The sequence below is a fragment of the Anopheles funestus genome, chromosome 2RL, assembly GCF_943734845.2.
Source record: "Anopheles funestus chromosome 2RL, idAnoFuneDA-416_04, whole genome shotgun sequence".
Classification (NCBI taxonomy): domain Eukaryota; kingdom Metazoa; phylum Arthropoda; class Insecta; order Diptera; family Culicidae; genus Anopheles; species Anopheles funestus.
Window position 1 is genome coordinate 66,954,098 of NC_064598.1, and position 24,294 is coordinate 66,978,391.

A 24,294-nucleotide genomic window follows, 5' to 3' on the forward strand; every position below is an offset into this window, starting at 1 on the left:
CAAAAATGCGTGTTAAGAGAATACAAACAAACACAAAATAGTTCAAAAGAATTCAAATATTGGGTCAAAATATGAAAAAAAATCCTTAAGAAGCATTAGACATTAGATTTTGTGAAATATGCAAATGAAATATCCATCAAGTGCAACGATAATATTAGTAAAGAAATATTAAAATCCTTTTATTAAAAAAAACTGCATATGACAGTTATTACGGACAATAAATGCATGATCCGGCAAATATTTAAACCAGTGCTTGGTTGATTATAATATTTAATTGATATAGAATACAGATTACTATTTTATTGTTATAAGGGTTTAAACATGCAAAAGAGGCTTCTAGAATAAATGATAAACTATAGTTTAATAAAGCAAAACAAAAAAAATTAATTCCAAGTTGCGTTTGTGTATTATTCTTTATAGGAGGACACTAAAAACATTTAAATAAAAAATAATCTAAGCTAGGTATAGAAATATAGGTTTATCAGAATAGATAAAGAAATAATTCAGGCTTTTATTGTAGAATTCGATATATTCCCTTTGTATATATTTTAGATATATACAAAGATACGATATATTTTAGATGATTTTAAATCAAACAAACAGGTTGAAAATCAAGCCACTTTGGCATATTTGGTACATTTGTCATACTTAAAATTGGTCAAAAACATTTTTCTGCATATCCAGTGACAAAACAAAAAACCATTACTTTTCGCATCCGCCATCGCAAGTTTCGCTAATGCTCACGAGCTATTAGGCTATCTTCAAAATGTTGAACTTTACACGAATCATAAAAGTGATTACTCTTCCCATGTCTGGACGAACCATCCAGTCTTACGAAAAGACAGCATCTATCATCTGTGGGCACCAGCAGCCGATAAGCGGTGGTAAAAACTTTTCACCAAACATCATCTTGTAACATTCGGCTTGCCCCAGGTTTTGTAGGATGGTGTGCATTGCGGTACGGAATAGGTAAGGGCCCGAAACATTAATTCATTTCCTGCAAAGGCCGTGTGCAAACACTGGCCAGCGACATTATTTACTCTAGCTCGCATTGTGGTGCACGAACGCATCACTATCCAAATTCCGCCGGGACTCGTAAAAGGGCACGAAAATAAATTATTGAACGAGGCAATCGCCGGGCTAGATCGCCGGACGGCCACCACACGTATGGGTTTGAATTTTTTGAAAAATAAAAATAAACTACATGTAACGTGCAATGGAGGCGCCCAGTTTTTAAACATCGACCGTGAGTTACTGACAGCAGTAACTCACGGAAATAATGGAGACGCATGGTCGTTCTACCGATACGAACGAGTGTCTAACAAAAAGGTGCTCACTTTTGTACAATGGAAATTATGAAAGCACGCAGCACCAAACATTCTTTTATGAGTGGCTGAGTGGTTGATTAAGACTGGAAAGGTAGATTTTTATCGTAAAATGAGGGACACGAACGATATGTAGGTTCGGGTAAATCATCAGCACTATCAGTAGCGTGCTGATCTTCAACGTGAAGAGACCACACGTTTACGAAGCATTCGTGCTAATGCCACCTGTAATCAGCTTGGCGAAAAAGGTGTACATTTGCGAACTGGTGAGAAGGATATCGATTTTTACTCGCGGAGAACAGAAACGCTGCGGGTAGTACTACTGCTCAAACCCCAACGGTTTGGGTCCAGCCTTGCTTTTTTTCTCGTTTTTTGTTTTTTTGGACACTGTAAAACGATAACAAATGGTCCTGCATTGGTGGTGTAGCAAGAGTGTGAGTTGGGTGTGATTAATTCCGGAAATGGTAATGCATAGTTGTTTTATTTAGCTATGAAGTGAAACAAAGTGTACAGGTGCGAGAAGCGAATAAGTGTGTTGTTTTCTTCTCCACTTCGTGTTGTGTCCCCCTCCAGGCAAAAGCGAGATAATAAGAAACATCCGGATAAAGCAGCTGGAAGTGATTGGTGCAAGTGCTGCGAATATAGTGCTAATACCGTTGAAATCATTCAAGCGCCGTCGAGCATGTGAGTGATGTGTGAATCGTACAATAGCATTAGTGTCAGACCATATTACCATCACCGGACGTACGCCGTCAAGGTAAGAACCACATTCTGCCCATCTACTTCCGCGTTCCAAACACACAAAACCCATTTCTAGCCATGGTGCAGGCCACTTGTTGAAGGGCAAAAAACAAACGATGACAAAATAAAGCTGGCAAAGAGGCCACTTCAGGCTATGAGCGAATGGGGCGGGAATATTCATCGGCACGCGTCGGCATGGTGAGATTTCCCACCACCACCAGCTCCGGGGGAAGTTGTTGGACGGGTCCAATTAGACTGTGTGAAGGTTGTTAGTCCTAATGAAAGATTGCTACGATTGTTGCTACGAGACACTCTGCATATCTTTAGCATCTATTGTGATTTGTGATATTGAAATGAAGCTCGTCTAATGAGAAAAGTTATGTCTTTGGAGGTGCCACAGGAAAGTTGTAGCGTTTGGTCATGATTGTGAGTAAGTGGCTGTGGGAAAGTTGCCATATCTTATAGTTAAATTGATTTTATTTCAAAAGCACAAATATATCTTAATACAAAATTAGCTTTGATTAATCAACCGAAAAGTTTTTGAAATTTTCAAGCGGTAAATATGATAACCGTTTTTTAGCATTTTACTTGGTTGATTGCTGGCCGTTTCCACTCGTTTACATGTTGCATATTGAAGAAGTAGTCAACAAGTTTGATGATTTTTGAATTTCATAATACATTACGACGGATTGCGCATAATAATCATCCGATAATAAATATGGTTTGTGTTTCATCTCTTCGATGGAATTCTATTGTGGTCCTCCCTTGCATAATAACTGATGGTATCTGTGGTTTTAATTTCCCGTAAGAAAATAATTCTGAGGGAGATAAAATTACACAAAATACAAGGGGAATGAGCAGAGCCATTAGAATAATAATAGTTTAATAAAAATAAACGTTTTCTTGATAATAAATCGTCTATGTGGGTATGTATTAAACGGAATCAGTTCCACACGGCAGGACCGGGAATCGAATCCAATCCTGACCAGTCCGGAGCAAGCACTGACTGTCCGGCTGCTTGGTGAAAATAAGTATTGTAAGGTAGAAATGGCCGACATGACCTTTGAGGTCATTAGGTTAATAAGAAAAAGAAGAATATGATGAATATTTCTGTGTACACAACTCCTTCTCAACCTTCATTAAGTATTTTTCTAAAGATTTTTTGTTTTTTTAAAATAAACTTATTGAAGTAAAGTATATTTGATAGACAATGATATTTCTTATTAAGAGTAGAAAGAGCAGTAAGTCGCTGTGTTATTTTGACTATTAAGTTGTTTAGAGTTTTTTTAAATTATAATTTGATACACTGTTACAACTACTGTTTTTAGTTTCAATCGAACCGACTCAACTAATTATATTAACAGTAGGAACTCGCGGGTACAGAGTAAATTAACTTTACCATACCATAGCCTGTGGTGCAAAATCTAGACCGTTCATTGACTGTGCCGTGTTACATTGGCCTTTAATTTGAACGTCTTGAAACTTCTGTTTATATTTTTACCGTACCGAGGTACAAATTAAAGACTTTTTTCTTCCTTGGGCAAATTTAGAAACTTCATGAATAACGCTCTTTCTTTATTTCGTTTAGGTCGTGCCAGACCATATGTCTTAATGAAGAACGTCCTAATCGACGTTTTAAAAAACTTCAGCTGTAGAAACAAAACTTCATTCCAACCAAAAACATACACTGTTCGCCGTACGATACATATATTATTCCTTTACATCGATAATCCCCTGCAAGCAATCGCGAAACGCATACGCTTGAAGAAACAGAGCAACATAATATTGATCTTTTGACTTCATTTGCCTCGCTCGCATTGCTACAATATTTTTCACACAGTCTGCGGGTATGCTTTTAGCAATAGCTTACAATAGCCAATGTTATCAGCAATGGGAGCACGTAGCACAAAGCGGGAAAATATTTGCATTTCATTTGCATCCATTTTTGCGGCCATGTTTCTCCACACAATATGGACGACCGTGTTGGGCTATTGTGAACATGTTTGAAAAAAAAAACCGCATAAAAGTGTTTGTTGCTACACATTTCCTTCATTTTTGTGAAATAAAAAAAAACCGCAAGGGTGGAGTGTGTATGACAGCCGCATATAAGTATGTACGGAAAGCACATGTAAGCATGATAAGCAAATTGGTGGACTCTTTTGATGAGCGAGTTATTCGTATGGAAAGCTTATGATAAGAAGCGATAAGAAGCGTAAAGGATACATTTTGAGTCATAAATCAAAATCGCTCATTTAGGAACAGATGTCTAAACTTTAAAAACGACCGGTTTCAAAACGATGTAATAATGAGAGCAGTTAACATATAGCAGACAAACGAAACAATGTCCAAATTAGTCGTTGGACTACCCCAGAAAATGATGTAGTCACAATGATAGGAGATAGTTGAAACCACCAAAAATCTGTAAGGTCAAACACCGATGACGTAGAAACATGAACTTTATTTCATCTTGATGGTTCGTGAATTGAAATGATGAAGAAGAAGGAACCATTTATTGATTATTTCCAAGTTGAACTAGAATATGCAGAGAGTTCAACGTGTGCAAAAGATTTCGAAAATTTTGTATAATTTTAAGATTTATAGAGGTTTTGGAGTTGGAGTCTTGGAAAATTGGAGCCAATTCTGATGTAACTGAATAAATGCATACACAATACGCAATTGTTCTATGAATTCTTCCTCTTTATCTACTAACAATGGTTGTCAAATAAAAAATGTACTACTAGCCACAATTATCGTATCGTGACTCACTCATTCTCATCATTAAAACATTTGCTAATACTTTGAGCTTCTTCGTTAACAACCACTAACCTTTGCAAAGCTTTGAGTTGAATTGAATGGTTCCTCTTTCTCAAACAAATCACGCAACAAAAACCTTTTGTCCATTTGTGGCAAACAGTCACAGCGCTCACCGAAATCCTTTTATTTCCCTTCGTTCGTATCACTTCACTGAACCATCCTTAGACCAACCCCCCGGATCAGATGAAGTGTCCCTGTTGGGCCATTTTTGATGGTTTTTATGCGAACCAAACTCCTCCCCGACCGGGTTCGGTTGGCCGGCATTGCTTTTTTTTTCGCTCTGCGAAATGGCATTAAGATTCATAGCATGAAGCATCCGCCTTCGACGATTCCATCGGGGATGGAGAGACCAGTTGATCAGATTTTTTCGTCGTTCAAATAAGAAAGCAAAGCAAAAAAACAGATACAAGATAAGATTGCCCGAATACAGAGAAGTATTTCGTGAAACTGGTGTGGGAAAACAATATATACTTGCTCCAATTTCATTCGAGGGACTTGTTTATGGACTCGTTGGCCGTCGAAAAGTTTTACGCCAGTAGCTTGGTAAGATGCTGCAACACATCCTTAAAATGGTTTGGCAGCGTACGAGACCAACTTTGTGACAGCTGTTAAACCGTTTATAGTGAGACTAAAAATTATGATATTATGCTGGTTGTGAAATTAGTGCTGGGATTTACAATATTTTTTTCTTTAGATTATATCATCTTATAGAATTTTTATGAATGTAGAGTAATTTTTTTTGTAATTCACAATTTTATGAATTGTTAATTACAATTTCCGTCTTGTTTGCAATACTTGGACTATTTCTTATCGTATCCTGACTTTTATAGTTCAGATCATAGTAGAAGAAAACAATTTATTTTAATCAATATATATAGTACATTGCTAATTAAATGTGATTTATTCATGCCAAAAAAAAACGAATGATTGCCTCACTTATTTTTATTACGTCGGTTCCTTCCGGCTGGATACTAGAGCCTGCGGGCTATCGTCCACGTAGACAGAAAATGCCTACAATGATATTGATATTGATCGCAGTTACACCTTACGCCGGAAAAAAAAGGAGGCAGGCAGGTAAAATTTAATTTATTTCCCAGCCCGAAGGCAGCTTTCCCACTGTGGAGCACCTGCAAACGTCTGGTCCCTTTTCAACACCAAAATGTTTGTCAATGATTTATCTTTGTGGAATGGTAGCGTCGGTAGACATTATGGCTACTTGAGCCCAACGATCTTGGTATCATTTTGTGGTTCGTTGCTGTCGGTTAAAGTTTGTCACGCTCACGGTAAAAACCGCTGTCCCAAACTACCTGCAAAATGAGACGACATCGACGACTTGTTAAGGGGTTGCACTTTATTTGTCGCTTTATTTTTAGCTGCTTTTTCCCCCAACGGGATGGAACGAAACTAATGATGTTGGCCGTTTGATGAATTGCTTGACATTAGTAATCCGCGAAAAGCGCCCAACATTTTGTTCGCGTTGCGTTGCGTGAGGCTTGCGGTCACAGACGCGCATTAAAATTCACGGCCAGCACGGTACAAACTAACTTTGGCAATTAGTGAGCGAGCTTATGTTAATTGAGACACCCATTGGATAGAGGTACCCGGTGTCGTTACGTTCTGGGGAAAGATGTTTCGAGATAGAATTTTAAATGAACAATGTTAAAGCGATACACACAGTTTAAACGAAACTTATCCGTTTAAGCCTTACCAAGAAGGATTAAGTGATTGGAAGACTATTAAACTATGTGAAAAGGATACGTACTAAGCTTTCGGGCAAGGATTTCAATGATCCGCATAATATGTCAACGTTTAAATTTCAGCTTTTTTTTTAAAAACACAACGTATAGATCACATATGGTTGAGATATTTAAATATTTAAATAATCTAATCTAATATTAACAATTAGAAAAGTGTATTGAATTCTCGACTAATAAAAATTCATTTCAAAATATGACGATGCTTCCATTCCCACAAACTATTAATAACGTTCAACCACAAAATTAGAACAAAAATAATTTTAAATAAATAAAGTATAAAAAGTAGTATGAAGTTATGACCATGGTTTTCATAAATATGGTGAATTCTTCGGAAATTTTAATCCAAATAGAGTAACAAAACAAAAAATGCAAAAGAATTAGTCACTACTCGGTGCAGAAAGTGAGAAAAAGATTCACAAGTTAAGAAGGATTAAAATCATAAACTCACGTGCAACTTTCAACTCACTTACTCACTCTTGCTCAGTTTTCACTCATCTCATCAATTTATTTATGGGTAGAGGTAAAACAACAAATTATGATGACGAGGACAACGGACAGCAGGAACTTCTTTTTGGGTAGTACAAGCAAAAAAAAAAAAGAAATCAATTATTGTCCATCAGCTCTGTTTGATGAACTGGTCCATTTTCTGCTACAAAATGGCCGACCAAAAAGATGAACATTTGAACAGGACACAGGATTTTTTTTCCAAAACCATTACTCCCAGCAATATGACTTTTATTATTTTTTAATATGTGTGCTTCGGTAGGTAACGATTTTCTAGGTTAATAAAAATTGTTTTATCATAATTAAGGTGAACGCCATTTGGTACTGAACATGAATTGCACTTAGTTTCTTTGCTCAATTTCGATTTTCGTTTTTCCTCGGTGATCATCTTAGAAGCACGAAATGACTCTTCAACAATCGATGTCATCCTTCTCAAACCCGTGGTTGGGTAAGAAGAAGGACTTATCATTATAACATTGTCTTCATGTCGTTAAACTTAAAACTTTGATTGGCGCAGGACTATGACTCTAAATAGCTGTAAAAAAAGTCGAAATTTTATGCTGATTAATAATGCATTTGGGACATAATAAGGAATAAATAAGTAGATATGAAGATTACTTCCAAATAACTTTCCCTTTAATCAAACACTTTACTACCGCTCTTCTAACGATGTAAGCGAAGACATAAAATCATCCCTTTTTCTATTTGCCACTACCACGGTATGCATGTGTCCACAGAGACGGCCATGCTGCAACAAAGTTTCTGCCACAATATTGTACACACCACGAAGCATGTAAAAGGTTAGCGCAACTATCCGACGCTTCCGTTTGTCGTTGCACACAATATCGCTTTTCATAAAAAAAACGAGGAAGCGCCCAATGAGTTACAAAGTTTTGAAAGCACACAGTTTTCTGTTCGATGTAGTACAATTGGATAGCAAAACCGAAAACATAAAAAAGAACAAAATAAGCGTAAAAGCATTGTGAACACAGCACATTCGATACTCGCTAAGGAGAAAGGCGCACAAGAGAGCCTCAGTTCAACAACGGTGCAAAAGTGCAATCTTGGTGCTTTCTCTCGCAATTCGTTGCTACTTGTGCTTCGATGCTGGTGTCGCTTTTAATATTAACCAGCGCTATGCTGAGACAAAAACTGGTTCCGACGGACTATGGAAGTGCACACGGATTAAAAGTTTTGCTGTGCGAGGTTTTTAGCACCGGCGACGACGATGATGTGTTTCGGGAAGGAGCGTCTCCCATAAAGGGTCGTCCCTTTGGTTTAATCTTGTGCGGTTCGTTGATGCTGTGCGGTGGCATTGGGTTCAGTTGGGTAAAGGTTAAACTTGTTTGTGTTTATGTGGTCGTACTTATTGGAAATTGTTTACCGATATCAAAGTGCTGTAGTTGACAATATTACAATAGTCTATACAGTTGACCACATTGTGCATTGGAACGAAGAATTTGTTAACGGATTTTCTTGTTTAATTTTTGTTGTTTAATATTGCCCTTTCAACATTTGAATCTTTTTCAGTAGTATATTTTATTTTTAAAACATAAATCATTTAATTATTATTTTTCAAAATGGAGTCTTATTAAATTCCACACTGGAGTAGGATAACAATTTCTTCAATTTAGTTGGAAAATTTTATAATTGCTTACTCTAAATTCTTCCCACTAAAATGTCGAAACACATCACACTGTCCACTAGCGTCTCGTGAACACATTCTTATGTTATTGCGGGTGAAATTGCACACCATCAGTTGTGGTGGTGCATACGGTCGCAACGGAATCACACCCTCAAGCAAACTAATAGCATGCACGCGCTGAGCCATTGCGCGCCACTCTACTGGAAGCTGGTGCTAGTGCTGCTAGTGTCCTTGTGTTCGCTGATCAGTGCTCAGGAAAATGGCGGGTGTCCTGCTTGTGGTACGTATTCTACCCTTTACCATACGAAAGGTACAATGCGGACATTAGCAGTGCGTATAATCCCTCCTCTTGCATGGTTTTGCAGTCTGCGGTAAGCACTCCGATCCATCGCTGCCGAACACGTTGCGTGTAATCGGTGGCAACACTTCCGACATTGACCGGTTCCCTTGGATGGCGGCCCTCTACTATCGGGAACGATTCACCTGCGGTGGAAGTTTGATTAATGATCGCTACATCCTGACAGCGGCACACTGTGTGGTACGGTTGGATGCGGCTGAGTTCGAAGTGTACCTTAGACGGTCCAACATTGTCACCCTGAACGTGGACGCCGTACATCGCCGGGTGCTTCGGATCATAACGAATCTATACCAGCAACTTCGAAATAACAACGATGTAGCACTGTTGCTACTAAAAGATCCGATTCGGGTTGAGGACGGTTTAGTGCCAATCTGTCTGCCCGTTGATGGATCGACCTTTGATGGAAGAGAAGCAATCGTTACGGGCTGGGGTACGACAGAAAGTGGCGAACTGTCGGAACACCTGCAGCAACTAACTGTGCCGATCCTAACTAACCAACAGTGCCGCAAGTCGGGCTACTTTCGCTTCCAGATTACGGCAAAAATGCTATGTGCCGGATATCTGGAGGGAGGACGCGATTCATGCCAGGGTGATAGTGGAGGCCCTTTGCAGCTGACAAAGAGTGAAAGCGGTCAGCAGCAGATTGTGGGCGTTGTGTCCTGGGGCAAAGCGTGCGCCCAACGGAACTATCCCGGAGTGTACGCGAGAGTTACCCGGTTTGTGAGCTGGATTCGAAGGCAAAGCCGTGGTGCTTGCTGGTGCAGCGGGTGAATAGTGGACCCAAGGCTGGTTTCCTCCACTTGTGCAGGTGACAGTGAGCAATTACTTTCTGAGAAGTCTTCATGAATGAAACAAAAGCTTGATGCTGCTGCAAATATGAAGGTGAAAGGAGGCGAAGGAAAAATGGATTAGGATGTGAATTTTTTAAAGGGTATGATGGATGTGTCTGTGTGTGAGAGAGTTTCAAGCATGCTGGAGACAGCTTATCTAACTGGAGTTTGGGGGTTTTTTTTCGGGAAGGTATAAAGAAACTTTAACGAAGCGTATCACTCACCGAACAAGTTTCTTCAATAAGTGTAGCAAAACGAAGTTTGACATGTTTTTTGGAACAAAAAAAAAGATTCACTTTCTAGAATTAAATTCATTAGATTACTGAGAAGTTGATACCAAATCGTGAGGAAGATGATTAGACAGTATTACAAAACAACCGTCAATCAGAGATTTAAGATGAATAAATATTTTAAATGGAACTTTGTTCGATTGGTTTTATTTGATTGACTGCTATTGCTACCCATACCGGGTGGTTTCCTTAGAAGGGAATAAAATTTGCAGAAGGTCGGATCGAAAACAACCCCTGATGGCTGTTGACTAGACCTTGATGATTACAAGACTCTGGCAACCATTTTTGCCTGCTGCCGCTTCTATCAGTTTTGTGTCAGCTCACTTGTCAGCGTTTGAAGTTCATTGGTGAAGAAGCAAGAATATCGCCCGTCAATCAACATAAATCACAAACTTGAGATTAATTATTCAAAGGATTGTGAATGAATGATAATGTTTGTCTCGGTGATTAATGCTTACTATGAAGTTGGACATTAAAGAAGAAATAAATTCATTAAGATGTTCTTTCCTATTAAAATACAATTCTTGGAACGCTTAAAGTAACATTTCTACTTTTCTTTATATTCGGTAAAATTTCCTTTGTGGTAAAAAAGCAAAAGACACAAAATAAAAGAGCACAAAATCCCACTTAACGCATCTTTAAAAACGTATTTCAAAAGAGGTTTTTAAACTCTTCTATTTCTGTCTCAAGAAAGGCATAATCTTCATCAAACGTACCGGGTTCCTTGAAACGGCACGATTTAAGCCATTATCCTTCCGCAAGTAAAACACGATGTAATGGCACGGCGAGTGCCATTTATGAAATAAAAGCTTAACTGCGAATTACGAGTGAGGCTGAGCACACGCATTTAATCGAAAGACATTGCAAAATCCATCCGCCCGCCAGTTAGCGCCCCCCCCCAACGTTTTGTTGCGCTCTCGGTACACAATCGGGTGCCCAATTGATGGCACAATGTCACGGTCGTGTGTGTGTATGTGCACGATTGGGGAATAACGTAGAATCCTAATTTTCCGACAACTCCTCCTGCTGGGAGTAAGCCACACGGTGGATGGAGTTGGAGGAACTTTAATCTTTTCCTTTCATGCCCGTGGAATAAACTTTCCGAACGCCTTTGGACCATTGTTGTTGTTTGGGTAGTCGCGTTTCACTGAAGAAAGTCGAAAGGCTCAACCATTCGGAACGGAAACACGTTGTTCGGTTGTTGCAAAAGTTTGCCATTACGATGATGCGCATGCTCTCGCATGGAAGTTACCGTGGGTTCCCTTGAGTGCCGTGAGTGATCTTCATATCAAAAAGGGGGGAAACATTGGTTCGTCTGTTCCTTTGGAAAGAACACGTTTCACGTCGGTCTGTCGGGTTTGCACGATTCATTCCGGTTTCAGTAGAGTAGTAGTGCGGAGTGTCGGTTAGTAACGGTAGTATCTAACCATCTTCCGGAAGCTTTGGTACCAGGCGTTGGGAATTTATTGGTGAAACGAGTGCTCTCGGTACACTAGTACGAATCTCTTCACTTAATTTCCTCAAGCAAAAGAGCTTTCCGAGGTTCGATCGTGTAGCTTGATTAGCTTGTGACCTAGAAGTGGTAAATCGATTTCCATCCCCAACGTGTCTCAAGAAGTCTTCAAACTCTGTTGTGTGTTGTGCCAACATCCATGGTACCATATGAACCGTCCAGTAGTGGTGTACTATCGTAAAAAAAGTGTACTAAAGATTGATGCACAAATTGGGCGACATTTCAAACATATTGTTTGCTAGCATCGAAGCCATACTACACGAGTGGTCACCCCAACGGAAGGCGCCACCAGTCCTTCGATATAAAGTGCATTTATAACGTGTGATACACAGGATGAGGTAAAGGCACAAGGCATGACAAACTTGGTGCAAATGTGCTTTCCACCCAGTGACGATCCGGCGAGCGTTTTAACGGCTTCGCTTTATCGTTCGCTTCATCGAAGTAATTGATCATTTGGGCACATCAATCGGTGACACGGTGGGGCTGAGGCAAAGGTAAGTGACATTGGTTTCACGCGAAACCTTACATCTACGGCCACCGGCAAGCGGGACGATGTGAAAATGGATTAAATATTTATTACCGTTTGCAATTCCATGCTTCAGTGAAGCATCAGGTGTGGCGACGTGTGTCCTGTGTCCGGCGGCACGGATAATTGCTGGGCATGGGCACGGCAGCAGTATGTGTTTGGATTGTGATTGAACAGTAACATTTTAAATTATGGCTTTAGTTGCATATAGGGAATCAATGCTACATTTGCTGTGTGATTTGATAAGGCAGTATGTATGTAAGATACGGCACTAATGCTTTGTGGCAAGTGTTTCGTTCGAAGTTCACCAAACCGCACAAACGAAGGTTTCACAATTTTCAAGACTGTGGTATAGTTCTTCATATGATTTATTTGCATACTTAATTCACTACTTTGTGAATGTTTCGGTAGGACGGTTTTCAAAAGCTATCCATCAAAAAGACATGGGAATGTCATAAATGTCAGAAAAATGATACACATCTTTCTGGTGCTCTTGGCCATTAAAACCCCTTACCATATATAACTAGCCGTCATGAATAATATTTGTCACAAAAACGTATCCTTTGACAGGCAAAAAAAAACTATGAAGATATATATTTCATGTCAACTTTTGAGTGCATATTTCATAACTTAAGCTATATTGTACTATTACTTACTAAAGATATTACCTGCCCTCAATCTCAATTTGGACAATGATTGTAACTTTAAGATCAGGTATTTCATGGTTTTTCATACTTTTATATTATTAAAACCGATGCTTGATATTAAACAGAAAAATGAATTTTATAAAACTTCATTATTGAATTCTCAGCCAATTGTGCAGACAAGAGGTGCGATCCTTTAGAGAGTTAAACTCCCATTAGGCATGTCGTTGGGTCGTGTATTTTTGACCGTATACGCTCGAGACGATTAAAATTGGAGAAGAAGGGCTTGCAAAAAAGGTCTACTGTTGGAACGGTTAAGGAGTTACTTTTAATTAACTCACGTTTAATTTTAATTTGGTTATTTTAACAATGTTTATGTCTGCTGCATACTTTCTTGTTGGAAACAATTTGTGGAAAAGTTCCCATTAAACAAAACAAACTTCGCTTCAAATAGTTTACCCTGCAAAGTGTTTTTTTTTTCCTTAACCTGGGGCGACGTGTTGGTGTATGTATGTAGAATACGACTTTGGCCGTTCGTAACAAAAAATAAAGTTTCCAAATGTTAAGTGCAACATGCAGATGTAATTGTTAGTTTTTCAATTAATTTCCTTATTATCAGTTTTTTTATTTCAACTCCTAGCTTGTTCCCAAATGTTAATACTGGTTTCTCCTTATTGAAATTTATTTTCTTTCCTTTCCTTTTATATTGGAAAAGGTGGTATTTTTTTTTGTCTGATTTTTTGTCTGGTAATTAACCTTTTCTTTTAATTTATTTTGGATGAATAATGCTACTCTGTTTTTGTTTTGTTTTCATTTGTAATTTGAGACGTATCAACAATTTAAAATAAATCCTTCTCTTATGTGAAGCAAAATGTGCACCACCGGATTTGTTGATGAGAAATGGTTACACGTTTTTCATGACATCAGAGGACTTTCTAGTTGTAGCTATTTTCACTGTAACCATCACATACACAACCGTACGGACAAATCTTTTGCATTGTTGCACTGCACAAGTTGCCCTTTAGCGCGTACAACCGCTTCAGAAAACTCGTACCCCAGAGTCAGAGGCTGTTTGCCTCTGTTGCTGTGAAGGATGTTTTTCTTTTACCGGCAAGGCGACGGATACCATTCGCAACACATGCCAACACTTGAAGCCATTCTTTACCAACGATTTTCACCGACAATGGTTGGGATGGAACGGCGGGTGGCATTATGCGATGTCACAAGTCTCAAGTAACCTTGCTCAAGCGTACCGTTTGGCGTCACGTACCATGGGTTGGGGTCTTGCAAGAAGACATTTCATCCCATTTGGAAGGAAACAGTTCCCATACATTAGATGTTCCGCTCGGTGAGAAAATCGCCCACCAGCCGGGGGATCTCCACAGGATCAGGACGGATGTGGTCAAGATATTTTATCGAAGGAAAGGAAAGATTTACATCATGAATTATAATATAATATTTTCTTATTGCAAGCGGGTGGTTTTTTTTTGGTTTTTGTTTTTCTTTCCATTACTTTCCATGTTATCCTTCCTGCTGGGAGATACTTAGTTGCCCACGCGGGTTAGATTGTTATTTCCCAGTAAGAGTGAAAGGCAGTATAAATCAAACCATAAATCATCCCCAAAACCGGGTGATAATTTAGGGGATAGTACACTTTTTTGTTTCCTCAACGAAATATAGAAATATGTAAAAAAGTGGGCTCACCAAGAAGGTGCCTAAAGGTTGATAATAGATATAACGGACGAACCATTCTAGGATGTGGAAGGATTAATCTTATTTTAAAATGTTGTACGGTATAAAAAATAGCAATTTGACCTTATTATCATGAATAAGTAGAATTTTATTATAAGTTGTTGATACAGTGTTAAACGTATAGTAAATGTACTTAAATGCAAAGACCCAATTTCATGCTGTAATTGTGTCTAGCTCTTTACAACTTGTAGGAACTTTTCAATAACTTGCCACAAGTTTTTGTACTCATTCGGAACAACTTTCTACCGGACGTTCTGTCAAAGCATTTACGAACCAGAAGGAGTTCAACTGTGTTGATGGCAGGACCGATGCCGATACGAATAAAAGTTAAATACCGTATCATTATATCCTCCAACATACGTGCTATGCGTCCCGAAGCTAATGAAAACGTTGGTCAGTCATTCCTTTTAATCGAACTTGTTGAGCGAATTTTCTGCACCACTCACTGCACGCGAACAAAGTTAAAGAGCTTCTGCCGGTGTTTCTGTACGTGTGCTTAAAGTTAAGTGGCGTTTAATAGTACATGGGAAAGGTAAATTAAAACGAAACACAAAAAAAATACGATGCCGCCATGCAGACTAGGCAGAAAATGGTAATTACGTTTAGGGGGGGAAGAAAATTTTAAAATACTTACGCTACCTCGTAAAAGATAAAGTTTCGTCCTGTTTTATCGTCTCACGGGAAAACACGAAAAGCTGTGTTGTTAGTATTGTTTAACATTTTTGTACTCAATTCACAATTAGTTTATACGCACTGGCCTTCACATTGAATTTCGATTTCACGCCCAGGGTTTTCTGGATTAAATTTACATTCCGTTGGAAATGTGAGCATCTCACGGGTAGACGGCTGTCCGTTTTTTTTTTTCTTTCGTGCAATATAATACAGACCTAACGAACGAAAAATTGAGATGAATGTGTACCCACCACACCATCCATTTGTAACAACCGACAAAGTGGGATCCACTAATTGGGAGTCCACTCTTGTAGCCGTGTCCAGGCATATTCGTCATATTGCATGGCTGTCGTCGCCAGTGTTGTCGTGCCGTTTAAAGATCAACGTGCACGCAATGCAGAAACAAAAAAAGGGAGGAGCAAAAAAAAACACATATCCCTGGCAAGGATATTAAGTGCAGCAGGAAGTGAGTAAGAAACAAGCAACAACGGAAGACAAAAGCGTAAATTCCACAACTCACTCACCCACTCTTTCCCACCGTCTATGGAACACCGGAACAGTGAAAAGAAAAAGTGTGTGATAATGATCGGGGGGAAAAAAACATTCCTTCACTTTTACCAGACATCCTGCCACAGGATGCGTGTACGTTCAATATGGTTGGGCACACTGTGAAAGATCACATTAAAGCATTCCGAAGCGTACGCCACCATCCGACCAGGCATCTGTTCCGGGCTGGAACAGAAGAAGCATCATTAACGATACCGATCACGTCAGAAATATGCTTTTTGATTCAATTACACCTCTCTCTGGGGGAGAATGAAATATCGAACGATGACGTCAGGATTAGTTAGCGACGATGAAAGATGGACGACGCGTACGTGTCCTGACCGAGACCGGTTCACCAAGTATAGGACAGTATAAATGCGGTTAAAAAATGAATAGCAGAAAAAAATGGAGGAAGATCCAACCGTGTGGAGGGATTTAATTAAATTTTGGTGTTCTTTTTATAGGAAAAAAAGAAGCTTAAACATATTAGCTTATGCTTATTTAAGATGGTGCGTTAAGGGTTTTTTTATTTAATTTTTAAAACAAATGCAGATAGAAACTTTTATGGTCTAATATAATACACTACTACAGAGTGCCTTTAAATTCATTCCAAATATTTGACTATTCAGCTGCTGCGGCTAATAAAGTTAAAGGAACCCAGCAACGTCAGCTAAAGCCCACTTGAGGTTAACTGGTAATGTTGTATCTAATTCCATTTTTCTTTTCAATAATAATCTTAGCTAGTTGCCAGCACAGGTATGGCGTATAATTTTCTTCCGGAATATCGTGAGGTCGATATTTCGTCTTTAAATCAATTAAAAAGTTTTTGAATTAAAAATGAAAACTGTTGTCTCGTTTTGGGTTGGAACGTAATCCGTATTGGATTTCTGACAATGTGACAGTATTTTTGATTAAGTTTAAGCAAAAAGCTTTCGCCGTACTAAGCTATCGCACCGAAGAAGGTTAAGGCAAGTTTGATTGAGGAACAAGAGTACTGTCACTACTCATTGAAACTCCCAACCGTGGATGTACTGTGCATATCCGGTGCTCTACTTTCAATGTTGATTGTGAACTTTGCACTCAACTTGAATGGGATGATTAAAATATGCTTCACAACTGAGAAGAGGAGCAAAGTGAAAAATTACATCACCGTTCATCTCGTCTTCGTCTAAAGAGTAAGGAAGAAAAAAACAAAAGTTTTATTTACCTCCACCAAGATGGAACCGGAATGCAACGGCAATGGCGTGAGAAAGTTTATCAAATTCCCATCCACTTTTATTTACCTTTACCGTCAATGTAATGAAGCCTGCAATATGTGAGCTTTCGCAGGGTTCGAAGTCTTAAAAATACCAAACAGAAAGATAATAAACTTTGAACAGTCAAGGGCTCAATGTGAACCCCATCAAATTAATTAATTTCGTATCATTCCGCGTACTTTCTGGCCCATTTCATCGTTTTTTTCTCTCTCTCTCTCTCTCTCTCTCTCTTTCTCTCTTTTTTTCACGATAGATAAATAGATAAAGGCAACCACTCGTAACGCGTCTGGCCAAAATGAAGACTCCAATCGTCAGTTGGTTCAGTCAGTCGGCGGATGGCGTAAATCCCACGCAGATAGCCATCTACGGTTCGGTTTCGTTCCTTGTCGTCTCGCTGCTCGGTTTGCTGATCTACATTACCTGTTCGAAGCGTTACCGGCTCAATTGGTACGAAAAGAATCTCCTCGAATCGGCCAAGGAGCGTGAAGCGGCTCAACGTGGCAGGTAAGAGCAGCGTGCAACCCCAATCCATCATTACACGTGCCAAAAGAACCACCTGTTTGATGGGTTTTTATCGATCTTGTCATCTTTTTCGGTAGCCGCCAGGGACACATAACCTGCCCAATTGCGTACAATGTGGATGCCGTTGCTGGGACGTCACGCTATCTAAATCGAGCCAATGGTGCCGGTGGTAGCCCACAGACGAGAGCCGACCATCCTCCGTTCTGGGCATCGCAGGGTCTTTACCGGAAGAGTGACAGCCGGGGGCAGTTGATTGACACATCGGATGGTGAGCGTTCTTGCGTTGTGTTGAAGCTCGGAAGGATGGGACAGTTTTTCCACCCAAAATACCCCGTTGTCGCGAAGGCGTAACCATTTTCTACCAACATCCTTTGTATGTTTTGCAGAGGAAACAACTGGCGAGGACAGTGGTGATTCTGCCTGCAGCAGTAGTAGGTCAGTTATTGCGGCACCCAGCGGTGCGGTGGCCATCGCCAGCACGGGTAAACATGTCGTGCTTGTTACGTCAAGCCCGGCCAAACCTACCACCTCAATGGTGTCTACGGGGGCGGCTGGCGGAAGCACAGCCGGCTCAAGCAAGGTTGACCAAGCTAAGATCGATATGCTAGACTCCGTCAGCACGTGTAGTACGGCTAGCCGGGACGAGCTTGGCGGTGAGGACGCCCGTGGTGCGATACATCTGACACTGAGCTACGATCCTGCTGCCGGCATCCTAAACGTGAAGCTGGTCGAGGTAACGGTTGGGGGCCCGTTCTTTCGTAATGATGCGTCAAACAAGTAACCGTTTTCCTTTCCACCATCGTACAGGCCCAGGACCTGCAGCCACAGGACTTTAGCGGGACGGCAGACCCATACGCCAAGATAAGGTTGCTGCCCGATCGGAACAATATGTGGCAGACGAGGATTCACAAGAAAACGCTCAACCCTGGTAAGTGGTGGCAGTTGGTATGGGGCGATGGTAACAGTCGGTTGACATAATGGACGACCGTTGTTCCGAGCAGAAGAGTGAACGAATTATGAGATTTTGTGATGGATTTATGCATTAAATGCCGTTCGAATGAAATCTACTGTACGTTTGGCAGCTGCGACATTGGAGCCAATTTCTTCAATTCCAAGTGAAGAACAATATCTTCCGTGAAACATTTTATCATGTGAAACATGCTACTGTGTACACATTTGGACCAGTAATCCTACCCGAGTAGCGGGAATTTAATAGCACGTAAATGGTTCTATCGCATTCCATTTTTTGGTTGTTTCCCAATTTGCCAGGTTAAGATATACGTTTCAGTTGTTCTTAAGTGAATGAAATAAAAAAAAGATATCAAATAATAAGAAAAGAGGATATTAGTGACAATATTGAAAAGAAGCTCTCTGTTTGCAAAGAATTCAAAATCTTTATACTCCGTTACATATTCGACATTCAATCACAATTAAGTTGATACGTTAATAAGCAACTTTGGAAATCTGTATTTTAAAAGCATCTGTTTGTTTTAATCTGTTATCTTAAAACAGTTTATAATGGAAGTGGTGTATCTTTAGTATTGGGCAAAAGCTTTTCCAAGGTGAATTTTTTGGTCTTCATTAGAGGCAATCAACTCGTGGAATCTTATAAGCACAGAATAGCAAGAATTGCAATATTTCTAAACACTCCCAACAATAACTTTACTGTTTAGAAGATAAAAACTACATAAGTAAAAACAAATGTTCTTTTTCTCCACTGCAGTATTTGATGAAGACTTTGTGTTTGAGGTGCGTTCCGCTACGATCGGCAGGCGAACACTCGAGATTCTTCTGTTCGACTTTGACGCGTACTCACGTCACGTGTGCATCGGTGGCGTACAGTTTCCACTGGCACAAGTTTGTCTGGCCGAACGAATAGACATCTGGCGTCCACTGTTACCATATACCGAACAGGACAACAAGCAAGATTTAGGCGATTTGATGGTTTCGCTATCATATCTCCCCGCGGCGGAAAAGCTCACGGTCGTCATCATTAAGGCACGCAATCTGCGCGTCATCGACGGTACACGGAATTCATCCGATCCGTACGTGAAGGTGTGCCTGTACAACGCGGATGGACGACGTATCAAGAAGCGCAAGACGACGGTGGCACGCAACACGACCGCACCCGTCTACAATGAGGCCCTCACCTTCGATATTAGCCGCGAAATGTTGCGGGACTGTTCGATCGAGTTCCAGGTGCTGCATGACAGTTTGTTGGGTAGGAATGAAACGCTTGGCCGAGCGACGGTCGGCAGTGGGCCAGAGTTTCGGCAGGAAAACCGAAAGTTCTTCGACGAGTTGTTCCGTACACGGGCTGCCACTGCCCAGTGGATATCATTGTGTGAGCTGAAGTTGAAATCGGACACGACGTCAAAGAAAAAGTGAACGAGCTCAAGGATTTTAGAGAAGTATGACAAGGATTTTAGCAAAGCTAAACTTGCACAAAAAACTTACTGTAGCATACGTTATGTACAATATTGCTAGTTAATCTTGGTTCCGTCAAGTCCTTCAGTTATCAAGTTTATGATAACGATCGATAAAAAAAACTTTTTTTCCCATAAAAAAAGTAATTATATGTATTTACACTTGTGGTTTTGCATAAAATGCAATGGTGGAGAAACGCATTTGTTTTCAAACAGCATGGAGGTATACTTTCTTGCTTCCATTGTCCAATGTTGGTTTTTCTGTAACGAAAAGTCTGCATTTTACAAGAAGCTTTAACGATATGGTACTAATTTAAGAAGATACAAGAGAGCACTTCATTTGTTTGGTATGATTTATTCACGCTTTCCCGCACCAATTTCACGCCTTCCTGGAAGCACTTATTTAGGGCCGCCATAAATCACGTTGGTTCCTATGGCACACCTTATGCACCTCTCCTGTTTACACCACACACAAACTCACACGTTAAATATTTACAAAATATACATGTATACATACAAATATCAGACAGGACTGGGTGGGAACAAACGCGAAGTGGAATGAAGAAACAACAGGCAGAACAGCAAAGCAAAGTAACAAATAAAAAACATACATACATAAGTACGGTAAACGTTTCAAAGTACCACCAATGTTTATGCTAACGGAGGACTATCAAAAAGTGCGAATCAAAACGGGATACCTAGTAGCATCAGGCGATGTATGGCAGGAACCATATATTGAAAACAATGAAACATATTTATACAACCACAGAGAGAAATGTATTTAGTAGATGTGAAAAACAACATTCAATAATAAATATTGTGTATCTAATCCATTGGATGTATACTTGAAAGATTTTTTTATTTGTAATTGTATATGAAATTTTTGCCAATGACCGTAATACTAATTTCGTTCTTTATTCTTGTGATCGCTAGGAAATTTTCACATCTCTTTAGTTTTCTTTTTCAATTTATTTTATTCGAATAGCAACAGATAATATGAAACGTGGATTACTTATTCGAATCTAGAATTCTTGTTAACGCTAAAAGATTTAAAGATTAAATCGACACGAAAACCAAATGCAATTTTTACAAAAAAAAGTTGATCCTGTTTATGTAACTCATTTAAGTTTTCTTTGATGTTGTTTTATAATCTATACGTAATCTATTATTTGCACAGCTTTAGACAAAATTATTGACGCAGCTTCCCCATTTAGCTTCGACATATCAAGATGCAACATCTTACTATCTTGCTTTAGACAACGATTAAGAGAGACAATCCAAAAGGTTATGGAAAAATATGGTTCATGTTTCCAGCGAGTACCACCGGCACACATTTCAGGTATGATCGATTGGTTCTTTATCAGCATCAAACCGTCACGGATACGAATACTTATCCGTCCATCATCCTTGCATAAGTTTAGATAGGAACGTAAGGTAGCATACGACGGACCCTTTGTGACCAATGGCTATACATTTTAATGACCAAAGTTCTTTAAAAGGATCGATCCGTTTTTAGAAACATAACAGATTTGATTAAGCAGTTTTCATATAGGAAAATAGTACATAACTTCGATTCACCTATAAGTGTCAACAGTTCGATCGTTCGGATGAAACACAATTTTCACAATTTTTTTTAATGAAATTTTTACAGACACTAGTATTTGTAACTAAAAATTAGTGCGTAGATAACAAAACGTCGTCTACAAATAATACATTAAAAGCAAAATAATTCAAATACATACATAAGCAAGATCGGTTTAGCTCCCGGGAACTTAAAGCAATATATATTTTTTTAAATTTGGTCCATGAAGTTGATAATGCTGAACACATTTTAACTGATATATCTTTTTTAAACGGGTAAAAACGTGTGAAATCAAATCCCATCCGGACCGTCCCCACACATCAAGGACTGATCATCCGGCTATGTGGTAAAAATAAGTCCAGTAAGTCAGAAATGGGCGGTATGACTTTAAAGGTTGTTAAGCCTTGAGAAAGAGAGAGCCATTTGCATGGTATGCACGTTACGTTTTCCATTTGGAGATCCTAAGATCTCAAAGCTTTTAAGGACTCTTGAATTTTCAAGCCAGAAGATTGCAATAACTGATATGTTCAGCATAAATCTTTTAATAAGAGATGTTTAACTGTTGCTTTGAGAAATAATATTTTGCTTTGTCTTACGGACAGCATTTACCTGAGAGATAGACATGAGTATTACTGGCAGTTTTATATTACCATAACGTGAGTTAAGCTTATTTGTTTTACTTCTTTTTCAAGAACTTTTCTATTGTAGCTTCAAGCTTCCGCTTCTTAGGCGCAGCATTAGCTTTTGTCGACGATGGACGCTTTTTACCGGCCGAACTAGCGCCTGGCGCACTGTCACCGTCCAGATCGTGTTCTTTTTGTGCTTTGTTGCGCTTATAAGCGGCTGACATGCGTTGTATATTTACCTTTGATATTTCCTCGTGTACAACTATCCGCTGCGGATAATCCTTCCCGATAATGCAACCCAGCTTCTTTTGCGTTTCGAGATTCGCCTTCCACGGTTCGTAGATGATTCCGGCAGGAAAGCGTGCCAGTTCCGGTACGTACTTGCGGATAAACTTTCCCTCCGGGTCGGTCTTTTTGCCAAATGCTACCGGGCTGTACACACGGAAGAATTGATGAAAGAAGGCAGAAGCGGACAACCACATCCAGTTTCCGGCATTCAATGCCCAGTCGGCATCCAGCAGCAATTCTTCGAACACTCGTTGTCCTTCTTCCCACGATATCCAGAGATCGCCACGCGTCAAGAAGCAAGCTACGGCATGACGTGCAAGGTGATGTATCCAACCTTCCTGGCGCAACTGGCGCATGATAGCGTCGATAAACGGATAACCCGTCCGCCCGTTGGTCCAAGCATCCAGATGATCCTGGTTAGTGTCCCAATCAACCTGCAAACAAACATTGTTGCCGGCCATCTTATCGAAGCTGGGAGTTACAGCTGCTACGCAGTAATAGAATTCGCGCCACATTATCTGTCCGATTAACGATGCAGGGGGTTGGGAATGTTTCTGCCCTTTGATAATCTCTGATACACGGCTATAGAACAGCCGCACGCTCAGGCATCCAAACTTTAAGTACGGACTCAGAACCGTGGTAGATGGTTCGAGAGAATTTGGAGAGGTGTTCGGCTTCTCGAAGTTACAGACCCACGTCTTCCGACTGAGGGCTTCATCCATCCTACGCAAAGCTTCCGTTTCGCCGCCCGGAAACTTACATTCACTTATTGTACCTTCCTTCACCCCCAGTTCCTTCATCGTTGGGGGATCGTAACAGGTAGGATTTTTTCGCTCCTCTTTATCCGGCTCCGGGACACCACAGTTGGCGGGAAGTTTTTTAGGCACCGGTAACGCCTGGGGTATTTTACAAGCCGACGCAAGCGTTGCATACTTTTGGTAGGTCAGTGGCGGCTTGCCAGCGTTTTTTCTCACGATGGTATCGGGATCAAAGATTGTGTGCGATTTTTCCACGTGAATCTTCACGTTGTGCTTTTTTGCCAGATCCTCAACGGTTTTGTCTCGTTTCACGGCGTATGGTTCAATATCATGTTCGAAAGTTAACAACGACACGTTCCATTCTGTAAATAGTTTTGGAAATATTTCCACTGGATTGCCACGCACGACGTACAGCCTGGAAGAAGATATATGTACATAAACAAATAAAGCATTACACAAGTAGGAGTGGAATAGATATAAATCTCACCTCGAGTTAATGGAACGCAAATTTTCATCCAAATTAACCAGCGTCTGCTGCAAAAATCGCCACCGATTCGGTCCAACGCGCAACCATTTGCGTATACCCGGATCAAGCACAAACACTGGCCGGAGATAATATTTGGCGGGATTTTCACGCACTTTATCGACTGCAATCGAAAGAGCTGGATTGTCGTGAATACGCAATCCTTTCCGGAACCAGTGCACGATAGTTTCACGTTTGGCCATCGTAAAATGCCACCAAACACTGTAGTTCAAGTGAGACGGAATTTAAAACGGTTATAAAATATGACGAAATACACAAAACGCACATGCCAAAACAATACGAAAACACTGACTCAGAGCATGTTCACAGAGTACGAAGCCTATTGTGATTGTCAAAGTACGCAATACGGTAATGTGAACGCGCTCCGCCTTTTGA

At 40.0% G+C, this 24,294-nt stretch overlaps 3 protein-coding genes across 6 annotated transcripts; 2 read left to right on the forward strand and 1 right to left on the reverse strand.

Annotated features, from left to right (window-relative positions):
• The first annotated feature begins 1,331 nt into the window (after positions 1–1,331).
• Positions 1,332–20,972, forward strand: LOC125762305 (synaptotagmin-1). 4 transcript variants are annotated; one of them, XM_049424240.1, is made up of 7 exons: positions 1,332–1,789; positions 1,899–2,082; positions 17,427–17,677; positions 17,773–17,963; positions 18,082–18,428; positions 18,503–18,623; positions 19,419–20,972. In XM_049424240.1, exons 3-7 carry the CDS (start codon positions 17,469–17,471, stop codon positions 20,081–20,083), a joined length of 1,533 nt encoding a protein of 510 aa, XP_049280197.1. In that variant the 5' UTR covers positions 1,332–1,789; positions 1,899–2,082; positions 17,427–17,468; the 3' UTR covers positions 20,084–20,972. The 4 variants fall into 4 exon arrangements, with proteins under 4 accessions (XP_049280197.1, XP_049280196.1, XP_049280199.1 ...); XM_049424239.1 differs by having other exon boundaries at positions 1,332–1,591; positions 1,814–2,082; XM_049424242.1 differs by having other exon boundaries at positions 1,332–1,591.
• On the forward strand, positions 9,046–10,855 carry LOC125774936 (trypsin-1-like). Its single transcript, XM_049445308.1, has 2 exons — positions 9,046–9,066; positions 9,133–10,855. Exons 1-2 carry the CDS (start codon positions 9,046–9,048, stop codon positions 9,913–9,915), a joined length of 804 nt encoding a protein of 267 aa, XP_049301265.1. The 3' UTR covers positions 9,916–10,855.
• Positions 20,973–22,051: 1,079 nt separating the features above from the next.
• On the reverse strand, positions 22,052–24,220 carry LOC125762304 (cryptochrome-2). Its single transcript, XM_049424238.1, has 2 exons — positions 23,863–24,220; positions 22,052–23,790 (listed from the first exon to the last, which is right to left on the reverse strand). The coding sequence occupies exons 1-2, from the start codon at positions 24,099–24,101 to the stop codon at positions 22,380–22,382; spliced, it is 1,650 nt and encodes a 549-aa protein (XP_049280195.1). The 5' UTR covers positions 24,102–24,220; the 3' UTR covers positions 22,052–22,379.
• Positions 24,221–24,294: the final 74 nt, after the last annotated feature.